General features: G+C 37.6%; 1 protein-coding gene across 1 annotated transcript in view; it reads right to left on the reverse strand.

Moving 5' to 3' along the window:
• Positions 1 to 6,423: 6,423 nt before the first annotated feature.
• The window catches only part of LOC123667986, a 53,213-nt gene continuing 39,934 nt past the window's right edge, over positions 6,424 to 19,702 (reverse strand). Inside the window, exons 4-10 of the mRNA XM_045601810.1 lie at positions 14,101 to 15,560; positions 12,506 to 12,602; positions 11,561 to 11,718; positions 10,704 to 10,852; positions 8,710 to 8,782; positions 8,114 to 8,165; positions 6,424 to 7,102 (exon numbers count right to left, since the gene is read on the reverse strand). Coding sequence (XP_045457766.1) covers positions 7,080 to 7,102; positions 8,114 to 8,165; positions 8,710 to 8,782; positions 10,704 to 10,852; positions 11,561 to 11,718; positions 12,506 to 12,602; positions 14,101 to 15,560 — 2,012 coding nt within the window. The 3' untranslated portion in view covers positions 6,424 to 7,079. The remainder of the gene's footprint in view (positions 7,103 to 8,113; positions 8,166 to 8,709; positions 8,783 to 10,703; positions 10,853 to 11,560; positions 11,719 to 12,505; positions 12,603 to 14,100; positions 15,561 to 19,702) is intronic.

Raw genomic sequence — 19,702 nt, forward strand, 5'->3', positions numbered from 1 at the left:
TTAATTAATAGAATAACTAGGGTTTAACATTTAAATAAGCTATTAATTGTACCAAAATAGATTGTTGTAGGTAATAGTTCATAGCTGTTGTGTGTATGTGCTTATGTAAGGTTATGTAAATACTGTATATTTGTAAATCGTTTTTTTTTTTTTAATGTATGTCTTAAATAAGGGTGGAGGTGTAATATAACGGTCGATCGACGCATCGATTGTCGCGCTCGATGACCGCGTCAGTCGTGAATAAACGGTGTCACTGACAACTCGCTGTCCTTTTATTTAAAAACATTTCAGTTATCATGTACACCTGATAGCGATCGTTACTCATAGTAGGGAATATATCCGCCAACCCGCATTGGAGCAGCGTGGTGGATTAAGCTCTGATCCTTCTCCTACATGGGGAAAGAGGCCTATGCCCAGTAGTGGGATATTACAGGCTGAAGCGTATATATATATATATATATATATATATATATATATATATATATATATATATATATGTGGTTAAAGAAGGTCAATAGGGATAACCTCAGTGGAAACTTCTTTAGCTAAAGTATCGACTAACTCGTTGTCCGCTAGACTAATGTGAGATGGCATCCACTGTAAAATAACAGTTTTCCCTATCTCTTTGATTTGTGTAATTGTATCTAGAATGGAGTATCACTATCGTTGTACCTCGAAATGTCGATCGTCGCGGAATCGATTATTATTTTGAAAGTACTGGTATTTCTGTATTCGCTTTTATATACAGGTCAGGAAACGAAGCCTAATTTGAATAGTGAGAGATTGTTCGATAATGTCAACTTTTCGTTCAGTCCAAGGTCGCTGTACGTCACTGCTATCATTGTGAGCGGTCACGTGGTGCGGTGCGCACTCGCGCGACGATTGAGTGAAGTTTCATTATTATTGGTTATACTGAGTCACATTTTATTGTTATTGGTTATATTTTAAAACATATGCGTGATATGTGATAGAAAAAGAGACAGAATACTATTCTGTCTTCGTTGCACAACATACCAAGCGATCGTCATGCCTCTAGCGGCTATAAGCCATTAAACCGATATGCCCCCACCACTATGTGAGATGGCATCCACTGTTAAACGCACGGTTTTATACACGGGTCAGGCAATTGCCCGACCTGTGTATAAAGCCGTGCATGTAACTTCGCTGAATCGCCAAAATATCGGGAACTTCAAAATAATAACGACATTAAATTCCGAATCAAAAATTATGTAATAATTATAGTAAGTCCCGTAGAATCACAGTGACTGTAATAGTATCTTAACTTATATTAATGGCTTACCACAATAAATGAATTAAATAATGAAAATGATACATAACATTGGCGAAACCATCCGTTCTACTTTGGCATTGTTGGAAGTCCATTTATTTGGAGAAAAAGGAGGAGGAAAAAAACTGGTTTTCTCGCAGAATCTTCACTCTTATTAATTTCCTAAATACAACGAATGACAAGTGTATTCTCTTCTTTCTCCGCTAAAAATTCCGTTTTTTTTAAATATATAGACTAGCGCTTGACTGCGACCTCACCTGATGGTAAGTGAAGATGCAGCCTAAGATGGTGCGCGCTTGCCTAGAAGATGCCTATTCACTCTTGATTTAAGTTAAGTTGCTGATAATTTATCTCGCACCTAAGTTACTGATTGGTTATCATAATTATAGTAAGCTGAAGATAAAGCCCTTAGAGCCTGTTTACCCTAGATGTATCGGAATAGTAATAGATAAAGTAGGGTTAAATGGTGGACACGAAAAAATGTAACTAAGACTATAGACGGCGCCACGGTCGCTTAAACCGAATATAAAATCATCATATCAAAAATTTCGATCTAGCTGGTACATCGTTCCATAGCTTAATTGGCTAAAGCACCGACACGGTAAGTAGGAGATGCAGGTTCGATCCCCGCTGGAGCGGTCGATTTTTGATATGATATTAAAAAAATTGTTTAAATGTAACTAAGGTCGAAGTTAACAGTTGGATGCCGTTAGTTTTTTCATGTAAACATCTGAAAGCAGTAAAAAATTGGCCCTTACTTGATGTCTTGCTAAATTTCGCTTTAACTGCTTCAGCATGTAATAACCCACTGCTGGGCATAGGCCTCTTTCTCCATGTAGGAGAAGGATCGGAGCCTAATCTATCACACTGCTCCACTGCGGATAGGCGGATATATTTTTACTATGAGTAACGATCGCTATCAGGTTTACATGATAATTATAGGTACGGTGGGTAAACCCACAAGGGCTAACCACAAGACTGGAAATAAATATTTGTATAAGCGCAAATATCCAGTACGAGCGGAAAGCGAACACGCGACCTCGCGGTCTGTAGGCGCCGCCGACAACGCACACGCACCATTAAGACCAGAGCGGTCGTCACTTTCACTGCTTAAAGTTTAATCCTAAAGATCACTCGACCTTCGGATCCGAGAAGCGGCCATGCTGTTTAAAATTTAGAAAGGCCACTGCGAGGACCTTCTGCCACCGGGCAGAGAGCTGGAGCGCAAGGTGGGTCCGATGCAAAACCCCCATCCATCTCTACTCATGCCAACTGAGTATGAGCGCTTGGAGAGTCTGAACCCTGAAGACCTCGAAAAACACCACATCGTCGGCTCATACATCTACACCGACGGTAGCAAAATAGATGGCAAAGTAGGAGCAGCCCTAACGTGGTGGGATCAAGGTAAGGAAGTAAGATACTCCACGTTCCGGCTTGAACCGCATAACACCGTTTTCCAATCGGAGATGTACGCACTCTTCCGAGCCGTGGACATGGCGAGGAAATCGAAAAAAAGCTCTATTAACATCTTGAGCGACTCTAGATCGTCACTTGATCTACTAAGGAGTCCTTCGGTAACCCACCCTCTGGCCATTGAGATGAAGAGTCGCATCAGGCAAATCCGAGAAGACAATAGAACGGTGCGGTTCTTTTGGTTGAAGGCCCACGTAGGTACACCGGGAAATGAAAGAGCGGACAAAGTTCCAGTGTCGTATGTCAGAAGGCGGATACGTGAAGAGACTGTCGAGTTGTGGCAAGAAAGATACAATTCTTCGGTAACTGGCTCGGTCATCAAAATCTTTCTACCAGACGTAAAGACCGCTTACAAACTGGTAAGAAAATCGGCACTAACATCTGTCGACACACAAGTACTGACCGGTCACGGAGGATTTGCGGCGTATCTACACAGATTCCACCTTAGGGACAGCCCTTCGTGTATCTGCGACTCAAACTGTCAGGAGACAGTTCTGCACATTCTACTGGAATGCCCGAGGTTCGACAGAGAAAGGCTGGCTCTGGAACTTAAACTTCAGACAAAACTAGACCAGACCTCGCTCCGCACCATCTTGGAAAATGAATCGGGCAGAACGTCTTTCCTGACATTCGCAAGAAAAGCCGCTTCCTTGGCTGCAAAAAGAAATAACACGACCGCTCTACCACAGGCTGCATTCATACCACATGGTGCCAGTACCGTCACAACAACTACCAACACAAACACAATTACACAGACACCGACACACGTTCAGGTCCGTGTCCCATATACCGTTTACCAGCCTGGGGCAACTGCTTCTCAGCCCCCAAATACCCAAACGCTGCGGGGCCAAATAACACAGACCACACCATCTTCTCTGCAGGGTTTGTTCCAGAAGAGAGCCAATAAAAACGTACCTCCGCAACCTACTCACAGCAAAACGCCAGTGGCCTTATTCAAAGAATGGAAAGGAAGCGGTGAAGTGGGAATAAAGACCAGATGCGTGGCTCTGTTTATGGACAGCGAAGCGGAGAGAGTCGGAATGAGTTTTTGTCGCTCCGAAGATCAGGATCATCTGGTAGTCTCGCCGGGGCTTGCCCTGCTGATGACAGGTAGCACGCAAAACACAAGCATAAAGCGCTCTAAGATCGAGGCGCTTGCGCAAAAACCGAAGGACGACTTAATTTACCGTCTGGTGCGGTTGAAAAATAAAACAATCGTGCTTTTCGAGGAAGGAGAAAGGTCTGCCTTCGCGCAGTCAAGTTTGTGGCTACAGCGGCTGGACAAGGCCTCCGGGGGCCCCCCCGGAAGGATCAGTGTGGACTCAATGAGAGTCGGATATGACAAAGGCAACGTATCAGACAGGTACGGGTGTCTAACGGCCTCACTGAACAACGAGGTTATTATATACGAAGACAGGGGGGAGGATCTAGGCTACCTAAAACCCAAGATCAGGACATCTAAGCCCCCCGCATCGCCGGCTCTTGAAGAGCCCACACCCAGCGGATCGGAGCGCCTACAGAAACAGGTCGAGGCCCAAAAGGCTGAGTTAAGCAATCTAACAAAAGCCATACCGAAACCGAGCCTGATGTCGATGGCGAAGTTTATCCAATCGACGATCTCCCCAAAACGAGGCAAAAAACCGCCCCACTTGTCCCCCAATCAGGTCGATACAAGAGAGGTGCAAATTAAGGCGTTGAAAAGGTTCACCGAGGACGAAAGTTCGAAGCACCCGGAGGCGCCACCAACTGTTCGAACAAGGGCCGATATGGGGCAAGTAACACCACCAAGACTTCGACCAGCGTCCACACCGTCTGAACACGCGCAAAATGCCCTTACCGAGTTCCTGGCCATAACAAAGGCAAACCGAGAGGCGAGCCTGGCCACATGCAATAAGATCATGCAGACCTACCAGTACAACAACCTAAAGTTACTGGAGGTGGAACTCGAAGAAGCCGAAGCAGCCATTTACAACAACGACAGTCGACAGATACTCAAAGGAAATATGTCGGGGAGGTATATGGCTGCATATAACATCACAGCAGGCTTCGTGAGCGCAGTCGAGTCTGATGGGCAGGAACAAGAGCCTCAGATCTTCAATACACCACCAGGGGACCCGGTGGTGGTAGTGGCCAGATGCACGAGAGTAATGCTGGATGATCGGATACTCCGGATGGCGCAAACCATCGCGGGGAACCGTGACGCCGATGATTCTTCCGTGGCCTGGGGGCTACCATCACTGGAATGGATAAATGGGGTTCCAGGATGTGGCAAGACAACTCGCATAGTCGGGGATGATTCGATGAGGACGAGGAAGTCGTCATCACGACCACAGTCGAGGCTGCCAAAGAACTTAAGGAGAAGCTGGCGCACCGCTATGGCGTTAAAGCCAAATCTAAGGTGCGCACTATGGCCTCCGTACTGGTCAATGGTTTTCGAGGGGGCGCAAAAATCAGCCGTCTTACGGTAGATGAAGCCCTCATGAACCACTTCGGGGCCATAGTGATGGCAGCCCGACTATAAGGGGCCAAGAAGGTGGTCCTCATCGGAGATATTAACCAGCTGCCGTACATCGACAGGGAAAACCTGTTCAAGATGCGGTACAGCAGACCAACCCTGATAACAGGCATATCGTGGGAGCTATCTTGTACGCACCGAAACCCCAAGGATGTCGCCTTCGCCATCAGCGAGGTCTACAATGATATTTATAGCTCAAGCCCAATAATCCGTTCCCTGCGCGTGGAAAGCTTCACGGGCGCGCAAATCTCTGCAAGACAGAACTGGACCCTATACCTGGTCTTCACGCAGAAAGAGAAGAAGTTGCTGGTGGACCGGGGATACGGGAAAGGGGAGGAGTCGCGTGTCTTGACTATCCACGAGGCGCAGGGCCAGACGAGTGAGTGTCATCGTCATCCAGACGAGGAGTGGGAGGCTGCGAATACATGACAGCGTTTCGCACGCGATAGTCGCGGTGACTAGACACACCAAGGCTTGTGTCTACTACACCGACTACAGAGATGACGCGATCTGTCGTTTCGTCGGGAGGGCGGCGGAGGCTACGGAAAAAAGACATCCTCGAGCATAGTCTCAAGATGGCGATTCATAATAGAGACACCGCCGTCGTTGAGAGTATTCTCGGGATGTCAAAATAAAATTCGAATAGGTTGCTTTGCTTGGGAGGAGTAAGTTGGTAATAATATAGATAATATTAAAAAATATATTTTTAAGAAAACGATTATTACGCATGTAAAAAAAAAAAAATATGATTAAGCTAGATATAAGTATAGTATTATATATAAGGAAATAATTAAAAAAAAAAAAAAAAATTGTACGATACATTAGATTAAGAACCGGTCGGTGGACTCACGTCTCTTTTGGAGACATTAAAAACATAGTCTGACTTGAACAGCGATGTTGCTGAGCAACGCCTACCTTGAAATAGAAAAAATAAAAATAGCATGTTTTTGAAAATAAAAAAGGACATGGGTTCATAAGCCCGTGGATGTATATCACATGTAAAAAAAAAAAAAAAATCCTAAAGATCAAAGGATTGAACGTAACTGAACAATAGACCGTCGACTTTAAAATATCTTGTCTATTGAAGCAAGAGGGATATTAACAATCAATAACAAAAAATCGTAGAAATCAAATAAAACTAAAAACATACATTTAAACAATAATTTATTCAAATTCATTATCAATTTTAAACAAAGTTATTAGTGTACAATAAGACTTAAAGTTCCATAATTGAGTAGGTATTCAAAAAATTATAATAATTCGTTTGATTTTTTAATGATCACAACACTGTGAGCGAAATTACATTTCATCGTATATTAAATAAAACATACATTGTACATAAAAACCTGTTAAAAAATTTCAAAATATCAGTCGTAAAAAAAATAATTTGGACTGTTATCTCATTGTCATCATTAAACAACCAAATTCTATCAGTTTTCATATATATACATTTATTCAATCCCATGCCTGTTAGAAATTGGTTTAAATTTGATTGTATAAAAAAAATATTTGAGACCATACACAAGGATTTACCCACAAACTTGAATTACATTGACAAATAATACTGTTGTTTGAATTTTGATTTTTTTTAACTGGCAATATTATAATTCACCGTTAAATTGCTAGCAATACTAAGATTCCTTTATCAAATTTTGTCGAATCAAGCGATAAACATTGTTAGAGATCATAATCCGTTGTCATTTTGATATATAAATAGAACTAGAAATATATATAATATTTTACTTCTATTATTTTTTTAGTAACAATACCTACTATAATATCGATTGATATTGATTGTAAGTACTAGGATATTTGAGATGAAACGTTTCTAAGCGACCAATTAACTTCATTGATACACAATCCAAAACTTACCATAAACAACTTTTAGACATTTTGAAATACACAGAAAGAAATCTTTACACTTCTTTATATTTAATTATCAACTTTTGCATACTATTTTTGATACATCTATAATATAAAAATGAGTCGCTGAATGTGTTGCTAAGCGCAAAACTCGAGAACGGTTGGACCGATTTCGCTAATTCTTTTTTTAAAATATTCCTTGAAGTACGAGGATGGTTCTTACGGAGAGAAAAATTGTAAAAAAAAAAATTAATAAAATTAAAGAATCGACTGTTAGGCGATACGAAGTTCGCCGGGTCAGCTAGTCTAAAATAATTCCTGAATAGCATTTTTAACTTTTCTAATTAATGTAATGTAATTTTTAATGTTTTAAAAGGAAAATATTACATATATTTCCGTTAAGCGCTTATTATAAATTGGTTAAGATCTATGAAAAAAAAATTATTATTGTGTTGACATCTGGTGCATATTAAAAAGCTATATCTATAATAATCCTTATTTGATCAGCTTAAGTGCATTTTACTATAATATTAAATTCAGGCCGACTACGAGCATTAATTTTCTTTATATAGTTCATAAATATGCCGATAGGATTTGTCATTTTATAATAGGAATGATTTTATTTTCAATTTTGTCTCCTGTGACATTGTGTTTGTATTAAACTATTAAGCAATAATTTCAGAACAGACAAAACTGAAAAATTGTTAAAAAATTAACATACAAAATTTATTTCAGTTTTAATTTACATTCATTGCTCTTAAGCAAATTTAGATACTTGTCCAATGATAAATATGACTTTTTTTTGTTTTGTAATTTTTTTTTTGCTTTTTTTATATGAGTATACAATAATGCAAATTAAAACTGACAATCACGAATATGCTGTGACCCTGATTACGTTTCAGACGGTGTACACTAAGAGGTTATAATAAATCAGCTCTGTGTGACGGATTCCTTTGAAACGTTCTCGGGACAGTCCCCTTGGGCGACCTTTGATTTTGTACTTTTACCTACAAAGATTTCTACCTCCTGTAAAAAGAAAAAAGAAATGTTAGCGAGGTTGTTTTTAGTTTCATTTTTAGAAATAATTTTTTTTTAGTAAATTTAAAAGTTGAAATTGTTCATTCAACTCTGGCCAATTGTAAGATATTCAATAGATATTAATATATAAAATAGTAAGTAAAAAGCTGCATACTCTTATTGTTGGTTATTGCCATTGTAATAAATCTTTTAATTTCTGATATCTAATACTATATGTATAAAAAAACGAATTAAAACTTGTATTTGCACAGATGGGTGGTAATAAAGTATACGAAGACTAGCCCGTTGGAACAGTTGTAGTGGCCCTGATTTCTGCTCCAGGGGTTGTGGGTTCGATTCCCAATTGGGTCCGGGTGATTATTTATACTTATTTCTACATGTATTTATAAATAAAAAACATGTACTTGTATCGGTCGGATGTTACCTATAATACAAGCATTAGTTGCTTACCTTAGGAACAGACGACCGTGTATGTTAGTTTGGTAAAGATATTTATTTATTATTATAAATAATAATATACAAAGCGCCCCACCTGGCTTCCCTCGCCGGTTGTATTCCGGTCTGGCATCGTTCCACTCGCTACCTGACGAGAGCGAGCCACGCGTCTGAGAATATTAACATACATAAACATATGTACATACATACATACACATTGACATAAATAGGAAGAGCGGGGATTCATCATCGTACAGACACATTTGGTGGTAAAGATATTAAATAAGGATGATTTGATTATTTTTGTGGTGGACAAGTTTAAGTAAACGAATCAATAATTTATTAAAACGGGGTAACAGTGTGATTTATGATAGCTTAATAACACATTAAAAAGTTCATTAAAATTGATACGGGTACAAAAAATATTTTGACTGTTTCAATGTTAATATTTTTACATGCATAGGATCGACAATCATAAAAAAAACGTGAATCCTTACGAAATCCGCTTTTAGCTAGCTGAATTAGACACAATTCAATTAATTTCAAATCATGTTATATAACGTCATATACCTATTTGAAATAAAAATTGTAATGATAATATAAATCAGCTCATTATTTTGTCCAAATATAGACGACTTAATCTATCCACAAATTGCTTCACACGAATTTAAAGATTTTTTGGCCCTCCTCCGTCCGTCACAGATGGTCAAATTTATGAGGCCTCCCCACCTAGTGTGACGTCACCAACGTGTGTGTTTCAAACTTTATGCTTTCTTTATTAAATAAAAACATCCAGTTCTAACATCCTGGGGGGAGTTGGTGGTAGGGTATGCAACGCGCTTGCGATGCTTCTGGTGTTGCAGGCTATAAGCTACGGTAATCGCTTACCATCAAGTGAGTTGAACGCTTGTTTGCCGATTGCTAGTTGTATAGAAAAAAATTTACATTATTTATATTTCTTTTAAATTATTTTCAATAAAATCATCATCTGGATTGATGATGATTTTATTATACATAGGTATGAAAAACAAATTTATTTTAATATTAACAATTATATATATATAAAATTTTTAAATGTAATGTCACAAAATTGGACCTTTCCCAACCCCTTGTCACACAATGTCACACTTCGTGGAACCCCCTTAAGGCGGAACGTAATTTATAGATAACCCTTTATTAGAATAGAATGTAAGCATTTGGCCATTGCTGTTCTAGATTATAAAAAAATAAATTTATACATTTTATGTATGGTACAACATACGAACTAGCTGCACTACGCGGTTTCACCCGTGTAGTTTCCGATCCCGGGGGAATGTCGGGATAAAAAGTAGCTTTCTGCGTACCAAGTTTCATTAAAATTGGTCCAGTAGTTTTTAACCGACTTCAAAAAAGGAGGAGGTTACTCAATTCGACCGTATATATATATATTAATGTATGTTCGGGGATAACTTCGTCGTGTATGAACCGATTTTGATAATTCTTTTTTGTTGGAAAGGAGATATCCCAAGGGTGGTACCATGATAAGGAAACCAGGATCTTATAATGGAATCCTAGAGAAATCGAGAGGAAACCTCGAAAATCGTAATGACGACTAGTGTTTGTTAATTTTTTCGTCTACTTACGTTGTATTACTTGTCGATGTAATTGAAGTCGGTTTTTGCTAGTAAATACAATTATTATGCGGCAGAGTAACGAGCATAGATACATCCATCGTCATATTCTTTTGCATTTACCAGTATAATATTAGTAGAACGTTAACGCATATATTATAGAGAATGCTATCTAGAGTCGCTTCAGCCTGTAATTTCCCACTGCTGGGCTAAGGCCTCTTTCTCCATGCAGGAGAAGGATCAGAGCTTAATCCACCACGCTGCTCCAATGTGGGTTTGCGGATATATTCCCTACTATGAGTAACGATCGCTATCAGGTGTACATGATAACAACCGGGACCGACGGCTTAGCGTGCTCTCCGGGACACGGTGGGGAGACCCACAAGGACTGCACCAACACTCCCCAAGTCGAGCGTGTGTAAAGAAGTATTACTTCAAGTCCTTTTTTTTGAAGTCGGTTAAACAGTATTAGTAAACACACCTGCGGTGCTCCAACATAGCCTTCCTATCCGCCTCCCTCTTCTCAGCGGCAAGGCGAGCCTTTTCATTTTTCACACTAGGGGTAGCAGGGGCGGGGGGACGAGGGGTGCGTCTGGGGGATGGAGCCGCCTTCGACACTGGGGGCGCCAGCTGGGAAATAATGTGGTTTTATTATTATTTAGTATTAAATGTATAACTATAAAATATATAAATAGTGGTCGCCCAGTGGGCGAAATTCGATCATAATTAACTTAAATTATAAGTTTGAACAACGCGTCGTCAAGTCGCGTTGTTCAAAATTATAATTGACGACGCGTCGGCGCAACGGCCACAACTCTGGTTTGTGGCTGTTGCGCTGTCAGTTGCGAATTCGGTACACGCACATGTCAAACATTTGTATTGGCCATACAGATGTTTGCCGTGGTCTGGGTATTAGTGCAGTCCTTGTGGGTCTCTTCACCGTCACAAATAATCCCACTGCTGGGCATAGGCCTTTTTCTCCGTGTAGGAGACGGATTGGAGCTTAATCCAACATGCTGCTCCACTGCGGGTCAGCGAATATATTCCCAACTATGCGCATAAAAACCGGGACCGACAGCTTAACGTGCTCTCCGATTCAAGATTGGGAGACCCACAAAGATGGAGATCCAAACTGGAAAGAAATATTTGTACAGATACAAATATCCATCCCGAGCGGGAATAGCAACCGCAAAGGCGTTTTAGGCTACTACTCACACCTTTACACCAGAGCGGTTGTTTCCTAATGATATAGAGAAATTACTCAAAAACCCACAGCAAAATAGCATCATTGTTATCATCATTGTTTATCAATATAAGAAAACATAACAAAGAACTCACCTCCTGCCAATCATTAGCACGTAACTGATCCAGGTGTTCATACAGGGCCTCCACGTTCCTGACCTGAAGACAGACCATGTCCCAGAAGCCCTGCAGGTCTTCCAGAGTGGTCGGGAACGGCTCATCACCCCGCTCGTTTATATTGTTGTAACAGAGGCCTGAAAATTTATTTATTTATTATTTTATTGTGCATTTAGAGACATTAAAGAAATTGTAGTGGGAGGTCAAAAAGCTAAATATGGATTTACTCGAACGTTGTGGAACATTATTGATTTTTTAGAGGCTAAAGAGAAAAAAGTTAATATGACGTATGCCCTTTCAGCGGTGGGTAGAGCGTGTAGTCAGTCATAAAGAAATAGATACACGATCGCGTCAGATGTTAATAGTATATGGGCCCTACGTGTTTCTGATGAGGGGAAAATATTAATATTACGGTTTTCGTGGTGGGTGTGATCGTAAGAATGGATAAATTTTGTTTCAAACTATCAGCTTAAGGAATTTTTTCACATAATTGTCAGATTTAGGGTCAGTACAACGAGAACATCAAGATGAAGTGTCTGTAATAATCTGACGCGCTCGAGTTTTTCTAATAATCAATTCGACGAATCTGATGATTGCCCTAGACCTTCGCCACTATAATACCTATAAAGAGCTCGAGTACCTACGGTGAAAGTAATTCATAAAGTGCAAAGCTACCCCCATTATGTTATTCTGACGGGAGTCACTACCAAACTCCCCTCCCCTTTGGTAGAGCTCCCCTACCAAAAGTAACGAAATATTCGAACTTCCAAACGTGTAAATATATATTATTCTATTTAAATTAACAAAACACCTGTCGACATTTATTATATTGATATTATTAATTTTTCACACAGTAGAAACACTTGTAATATTTGCTCAATTTATAAGTAAAATAGTAATACTAAATTTAAGTTTTAACTGCACCTTCAAATTGCTGCATCTTCTGTGTTGCCAACAGTCTCGCCTTTCCTGAAGCCGCACGGAGTAAACCAAGTACTTCCTCACTTACATTCTCTTTATTCTGAAATTAATTTGATAGTGTTTTATTTATTTATTTATTTATTGAATATACATACATACACACAGACAAACGCACGCACGCACGCACGCACGCCCGCACGCACGCCCGCACGCATGCACGCACGCACGCCCGCACGCACGCACGCACGCCCGCACGCACGCACGCACGCACGCACGCCCGCACGCACGCACGCACGCACGCACTCACGCCCGCACGCACGCACGCCCGCACGCACGCCCGCACGCACTCCCGCACGCATGCACGCATGCACGCACGCACGAACACACACATGTACGCGTGTGAGCGCACGTACGCACGAACACACACATGTACGCGTGTGCGCGCACGCACGCGCACGCACAAGCACACACGCGCACACACACATCAGCCTATCGCAGTCAACATCTGGACATAAGCTTCCACAAGTTCGCGCCAAAAATGACGTGAGCTCACATGTTTTGCCCATTACCATAGTCACCACACTGGGCAGGCGGTTTGGTGACCGCAGGGCTAGCTTTGTCGCACCGAAGACGCCGTCTGCCCGTCTTCAACCTGTTTATTTCAAAACCAGCAGTTGGATGGTTATCTCGTCATCGGTCGGCTTTTTAAGTTCCAAGGTGGTAGTGGAACAGTGTTATCCCTTAGTCGCCTCTTACGACACCCACGGGAAAAGAGAGGGCTATATTCTTTGCTGTTGTAAGCACTCAGCCAATTTGAATGAAGAAATATTAGCAAAAGTCAAAGATTTGTATGTTAATTCTGCCTTAATAAAACAATAATCTGATTTTTTTTAGGGGAGCTTTACGTTTGTTGCTTGATGACAAGATGAAAAAATTGTTTCATATTAAATACATTCAGAGCTAAGCGTGCATGAAATTTTCGAAAATAGAGCAGAAGCTGTAGACGAACATCAGATTTAATTTTTAAATCTAAAACTAAATAAATAAATAATAAATAAATATTTTATAACATTCGCGTAAACATTAGAAAACAATATATATTTATACTCTGTGGATGTACAGTGTATATGTAAAGTTTTAAATCCAAAATTCACATTATAAGAATTTTTTCTCACTGGATTCACTTACATGAGCACAACATAATAAATGTAAAAATACAAATTATACATTTCATTAGACATTATAATTTTTATTCTCGATAAAGAATAATTTAGGATGTAATTTTCGAACCTAGTCAAGATCACTTTTATGACAATGTTTTAAAGTAAAATAATTTATAGTTAATGACTATTTTTTTAAAAAAGAAAATTTTAAATTATTTTTTGTGTTTCAGTTCCTTAATTTACATCCTATTTTCTGCAAATCCCTTAATCCCTTAATTTACATTAAGTATATTGAACTGATTTAGAAAGGAAGTAAAGTTGGTACATACTTAGTAGACGATAGTCAGTCAGTATACGTAAAGAATCACATTAAAAAAAATGTCTTGAAATGTCTCCTAGATTTTAAGTAACATTAAGAAAAATTTAAATAATTACCTGTAAACTCTCCAACTCCTTTTCCGCCCCGACAGCCAGAGCGATTAGCCTTTCAGTCTCCTTTTTTTCCAAATCTAAGAAATAATGTGCATCCTTAACCACATCACCGTTGACCTTTTGCAAGTTCTCAACACCATTCACACCATTTACCGATTCACTTGATTCGTCTAAATTTATCACAGAAACACCATTTGTCACTTCACAAACTTTCTCAGGTTCAGTCTTTATTGGCTCGGGAATGTCTTGTTCTACTTTTTGAGGGGAAAGATCTGATTTTAAGCTTTTTCTGGGAGATAAGACAGGTAATTGCGCGCGGAACTCTGGCCTCAAATGCCTTAGAACTGGGAGTACCGTCGGATCCTCGTTAGTCGGACTTGTAAAAATGTTCTCACTGTCGAAGCTATCGCTAGATTTGCGCGGTGTTACGAATCTTTCGCTAGGACAATTCAGTGATTTCTCCGTTAAGACTTTTGGGTCATCATCTTCGCTGGAACTCTTCAATTTGTGCCTCTTCTGGTTGAAAAATCCTTGAGCTAGCGCTCCCGGACCGTATAACCTTTCGACCCTTTGTTGTATGAAGCTTTTCATTGGACTCGTCAACTTTTCTCCATTCTCCTTCGTAATTTCCATGCGTTTCGACATCCCATTGGAGGATATCGTGTACGATTCCGACGTGAACCTCGACTCCTTCCCGTTCGTGACCGTTTGCCTGAAGTTGGTCTCCGAATAACTCGACTTGAACGTCATTTCTTTAGCGTTATCCACCTCATCTTTCTGATGGAGCATCGACGTCGCAAAAGTCTTGCTCTCGTTTGATATATAGGGACGACTCGCGGTCGTCATGCTGGGGCCTAAAAAATCGTTTTTTAATTGTTTATTTTCAGCAGCCATGAAGGCATGCGAGGGCGAAGCTATGTGAGGATCTGTGTGCGCCTTTGAAGGCGCTTTTGGTGTCAAATTCGTGCGAGTATCATGAGGTCCGAAGGTCGGTACCAGCAGTTTGTTAGCGCTGACGGGCACCGGTACAAGGAGGGAGTTATTTTCACTACGATACTGGTATGTGTGTGTGATCGGTCTTATGGGGGAAGCTTCGCGACTTTTGTTGATGTCCTGACGTAGCTTCGAGTCGTAGGTAGTTAGGTTAGTATATCCGTTTACTGAACAGGCTAAGTTAAGATAACTAGGTTTCTTCTGAGGAACTTCGTCACGTTTTTTGTGGTGACTTCTGGATCTATGACTTGACGAATCAACGTGGATTTTCGGGGGTGGCTTGAGGAGATTGTCCGATCTTCTTGGGGTCGGTGTTTGATCGTCTGGGGTCCGGGCTGGTGATATTGCCTTAGGCGTCAAACTGGGCTGTAAGTTAGACGCCGCACGTTCTTGTATCCGTGACGTGAAATCCCTTATCCGACTAGTTGTTGACGACGGCGTCAAGAGATTCAAACTGCCGGATGTGGTATCTGTAACAATAAACAAATTTCGTAAGTTTTCAAACAAATAATCATCTGAGGATATTATTTTAGGAATAATCTAGAATAATTTAATAATGACGAATTCTTAACTGGATAAGGACATAAATATCAAGCACACAGAAAAAAAAAACAATGCAAAGAAAATTATACAGTCAAAATTTTTAATTATTTTTAACCAACATGATCAATATGAACATTTTCCACTAACAATGTTACATATCTATTAACAGAGGTATTTTTAATGACTGATGAAGAAATATCTAATAAAACAAAATACACAGACAGACACGAACACACAACAAAACCTGGTCTCAGGCAATGAGGTGAAGCTTTAAAATTAAAAGTAAACAATAGAATTAGTTAATAACTTACGATTGTAATAAATTAGGAAATAGTCACACATTCTTAAGTAACAACAGAATTAAGCAACACGATGCATGAATTACTATTGATAAATAAATATAATATCTGCTAGATTAGTTCTTATCATACAAGGTCGTGATTGTGATGTCAAAACAAATCTAGTAAAAGTGTCCTAAACATTGGCGTATCTTTTCAAAAAAAATAATTACTTTTTTACACTTTAACCAGTGATCAAATGAGAATATCATTGACATATTCCAAGTCAATAAAATACGTAGTATTTGGTATAGCTGAAAAATTACGGCTCAGATGTTGCCCAAATGTAAATAGGACAACATGAAATGAAAGAGCTTTTGAATACAGGAAAAAGTATTATCAAATTCAGTACCTACATCTAGTAAATGGATAAGATGAGGTAACACACATTAAAAAAAAAAAAAAAAAAAAAACAATTGAATGGGTTCTCAACATCGTTTTTTAAGTCGCTTAAAAAGGGGTGTCTTTAACAATTAAAGTAAACTAATCCACATTTAAATTCAATAGAATATTGATAGTAATGAGGGCCAAATTATCGATTTCTACATTTTTTTTTTTCAATAAAATAAAAAGTCAAATAATAATAATAATGACAATTAGAATTTAGAGAAAACACTCAATTACTCTTGGCTCTATCCTACTGTTTACAATATTTTAAAAGCCAGAAAATCTGAAATAAGCTCATTGCTAACACAAGATTACTGGCAACAATAACCACTTAACGTCAGGTGTACACCTGCACATTCGCCGACTATTGCAATTTATAAACAAACTATAAATAGGTACAATTTTTTTTTATATTTTCAACATACAGACACAGTCGCCTGTTTTTAAGGTAAGCAACTTAATGTTTATGTATATAGGTAATAGCTGACTGATATACATTTTTTTTCAATAAATATACCTATTTATATATAAATTTCTATATCACACTCAGATTCGGGCTGAATTGAACCCACCTGAGCAGAAAGCAGGGTCACTACACATTGCGCTAACTGTCTAGTCTTAATATATGATAGATACATATGTGTGTATATATATATATATATATATATATATATATATATATATATATACATATGTATCTAGTATAATTAGGTACATATCATATTTGTTATAGGTATACAATGTTGGCTATTCAAAACAGGTCCTGTTTCATATAAAAGGCAATTAGATTGTACCTTGACCTTGACGGTGCAGAGCCAACTTTATGTCATTAAACAGCACGTCTCACATTTCTTGCAACATTCATACTTATAATTATACATATATGTATATAAACTAATCTGACAAACTTTGTGGTTAATTTTGCATTTGTATCCAGTATTTGTTGGATCGATTCCTGTCCGGACTCTAATTACATACCGAATCGGTGGTAGCTTTACTTTTACAAAAATAATAATTTATTTTTAAAGTTTTAATTTTTGAAATGACGATTCGAAAGTGCTCTTGGGGCCTATTGGAGTAAAGCTTTTTTTTGATTGATTGATTGATTGATTATCAATTTTGTATATTTAAAAAAAAAATCAGCTACAGCTTACAGCCAGCTTTTATCTAAAACACAGGCCTTTCTGAAAATGAACAAATATCTAACTGAGATGTGGCATAAATAATATTAAAATAATAATTAACAAAAAAAAAAAAAAATAAACATATTCAAGGAGGGTAATCAGAAAACAATATTTTTATTAATAACTTAAATAAGCAATACTTCTATGGAACAAATTCTAAATCCAAATTGACTTTCTATTTTGTCAAGTGCTTTCCGCTCCAGAGTCGTGGGCACAATTTTTACAGTTAGTAAGTTTGTATTTTAACACTAAATATTATAAATTTGGATCAATCAGCTGTTACCAAAAAGGCCTTAAATTGCCTGCCTTAGGGTAGACAACTGTGTATTCTTCAAACACATAGTATAAACACACATTTATTTATTTACAATTATATAATTGGTTATCAATATTTTTGACAACACATTGTTGAATATGTACATATTACATTGCAAAAGATCTGGATATTGCCAATCATTAACTATTTTTAAGATTCTAAAATAAATTATTAAGATGCTTTACACTCGGACAGACCTGAGGAAAAGATAATATTTAATATTTATTTATTTTCGTATTTACACAACATATTCAAGTAACAAGTGACAAAAAAGGAACAATCAGTTTCTAGGTTTAATTTGAAAGCAATTACTATTTGGATCTCTACTTCTCCTAGCTAGGTAGCTGAGCTATCTGTAGTAAGGAGAAGAGATTTGCCTCCTAAGAATTCTACAATTTTTACTTTTCATTAGTTTGCCACGAGTTGTTCAGAGTTCTAAGTTACATTATAGATTATAAAGTTACATTACATTCTACAAAAGATAACATACATAATTTTTAATATTAAGTAGGTTAAGAGTGAAATAATAAAAAACAAGAAACAAACAAAACCAAAAAAAAATGAAATAAAATAGTAATTTTGTAACAGATATGTCTGCATGATTTCATCTAAGAGTTACCAATATGTATTTGTGTGTGCGTGTATGTAAGTGTGTGTTGGTATATGTGTATGTTTGTGTTGGTGTGTATGTTTGTGTTTCTGTGTATGTTTGTGTGTGTGCAAGGAAAAGATATCATGTTGGTTGGCCAGAAACACAAAACACAAGAAACATTTAGCTCTTAATCAAGTTTTCTATAGGTTTTCGGCCATAAGAGCAGGGATTGAACAATCAATTGATAACAATGCAGTTTATACTAAGAGAATTTAGCCAACCCATCATAATTAAATATTTTTGATGATATACAACAATATAATGTGTGTTTTTCTATTTTTTTTTTAATGTTTTAAAGTAAATAGGTAGTTATTTCATATGCAAGGTTTCATAAAAAAAATTATCATTAGTCTGTAATTAATGGCTGTTACGAAACCTTTACGACGTATCTGATTGTTTACTGTTTGTAAACAATTAATTTAAATATAAGATTTTATATAACATTTTATGTGTATAGGTATATAATATGTTAATATCGCGGTTTTGTATAATTTTGGCTAAAGTAATTTAAAAATTTAAACTTATGAATAATTGCAAATAAAAATTTGGTTTATTAGTAATATTGATATTTAAATATTTTTAAGTTTTTAATTGTTTTAGTTTTACAGTAGGCAGCTAATTAGAAAAGTAATGTTTTATTTAAGTTCTGTTAATGTTATTGTTAAAAGGAGGTTTATTTTCTTTTGTTTCTTCCAATTTGTTTTCATTTGTAGTAAAGCTTGTGCTAACAGACATTATTCTAACATCCGGGCTGTTAAATACATAAATGTATGCTACTTTTTTCTAAAATTTTCCAATATTCTTAACTCTTCATTTCTTAAGAACGTTTTAAAACATATAGAGTTAAAAAAAATAGCCAAATTGCTGTAACCTTTGCTGAGTTTTGTAGTCTTTGAATATTTTGTGAAACATTTTTATTTACATGCAGATAATTTTATATATGTTGGCGTTAACCCAATTTTATAGAATTATTGCCAAAATCAGAATAGTGCAAGCGACTATTTCGATTTTACTTACAAGACCAGTTAACCCACACAAAATAAATATTAAATGGTATTATGCAACCAATTGACACAGCATATTTGCTGAAGGATATTGGTTAACAAATATTTGGATGACATAAATAAAGAATTTAGTGATATAAACAGGTGGACACAATAAGAGAAATTAAACGAGATATAAATTTATAAAC

Source organism: Melitaea cinxia, chromosome 29 (genome assembly GCF_905220565.1).
Source record: "Melitaea cinxia chromosome 29, ilMelCinx1.1, whole genome shotgun sequence".
Lineage (NCBI taxonomy): Eukaryota > Metazoa > Arthropoda > Insecta > Lepidoptera > Nymphalidae > Melitaea > Melitaea cinxia.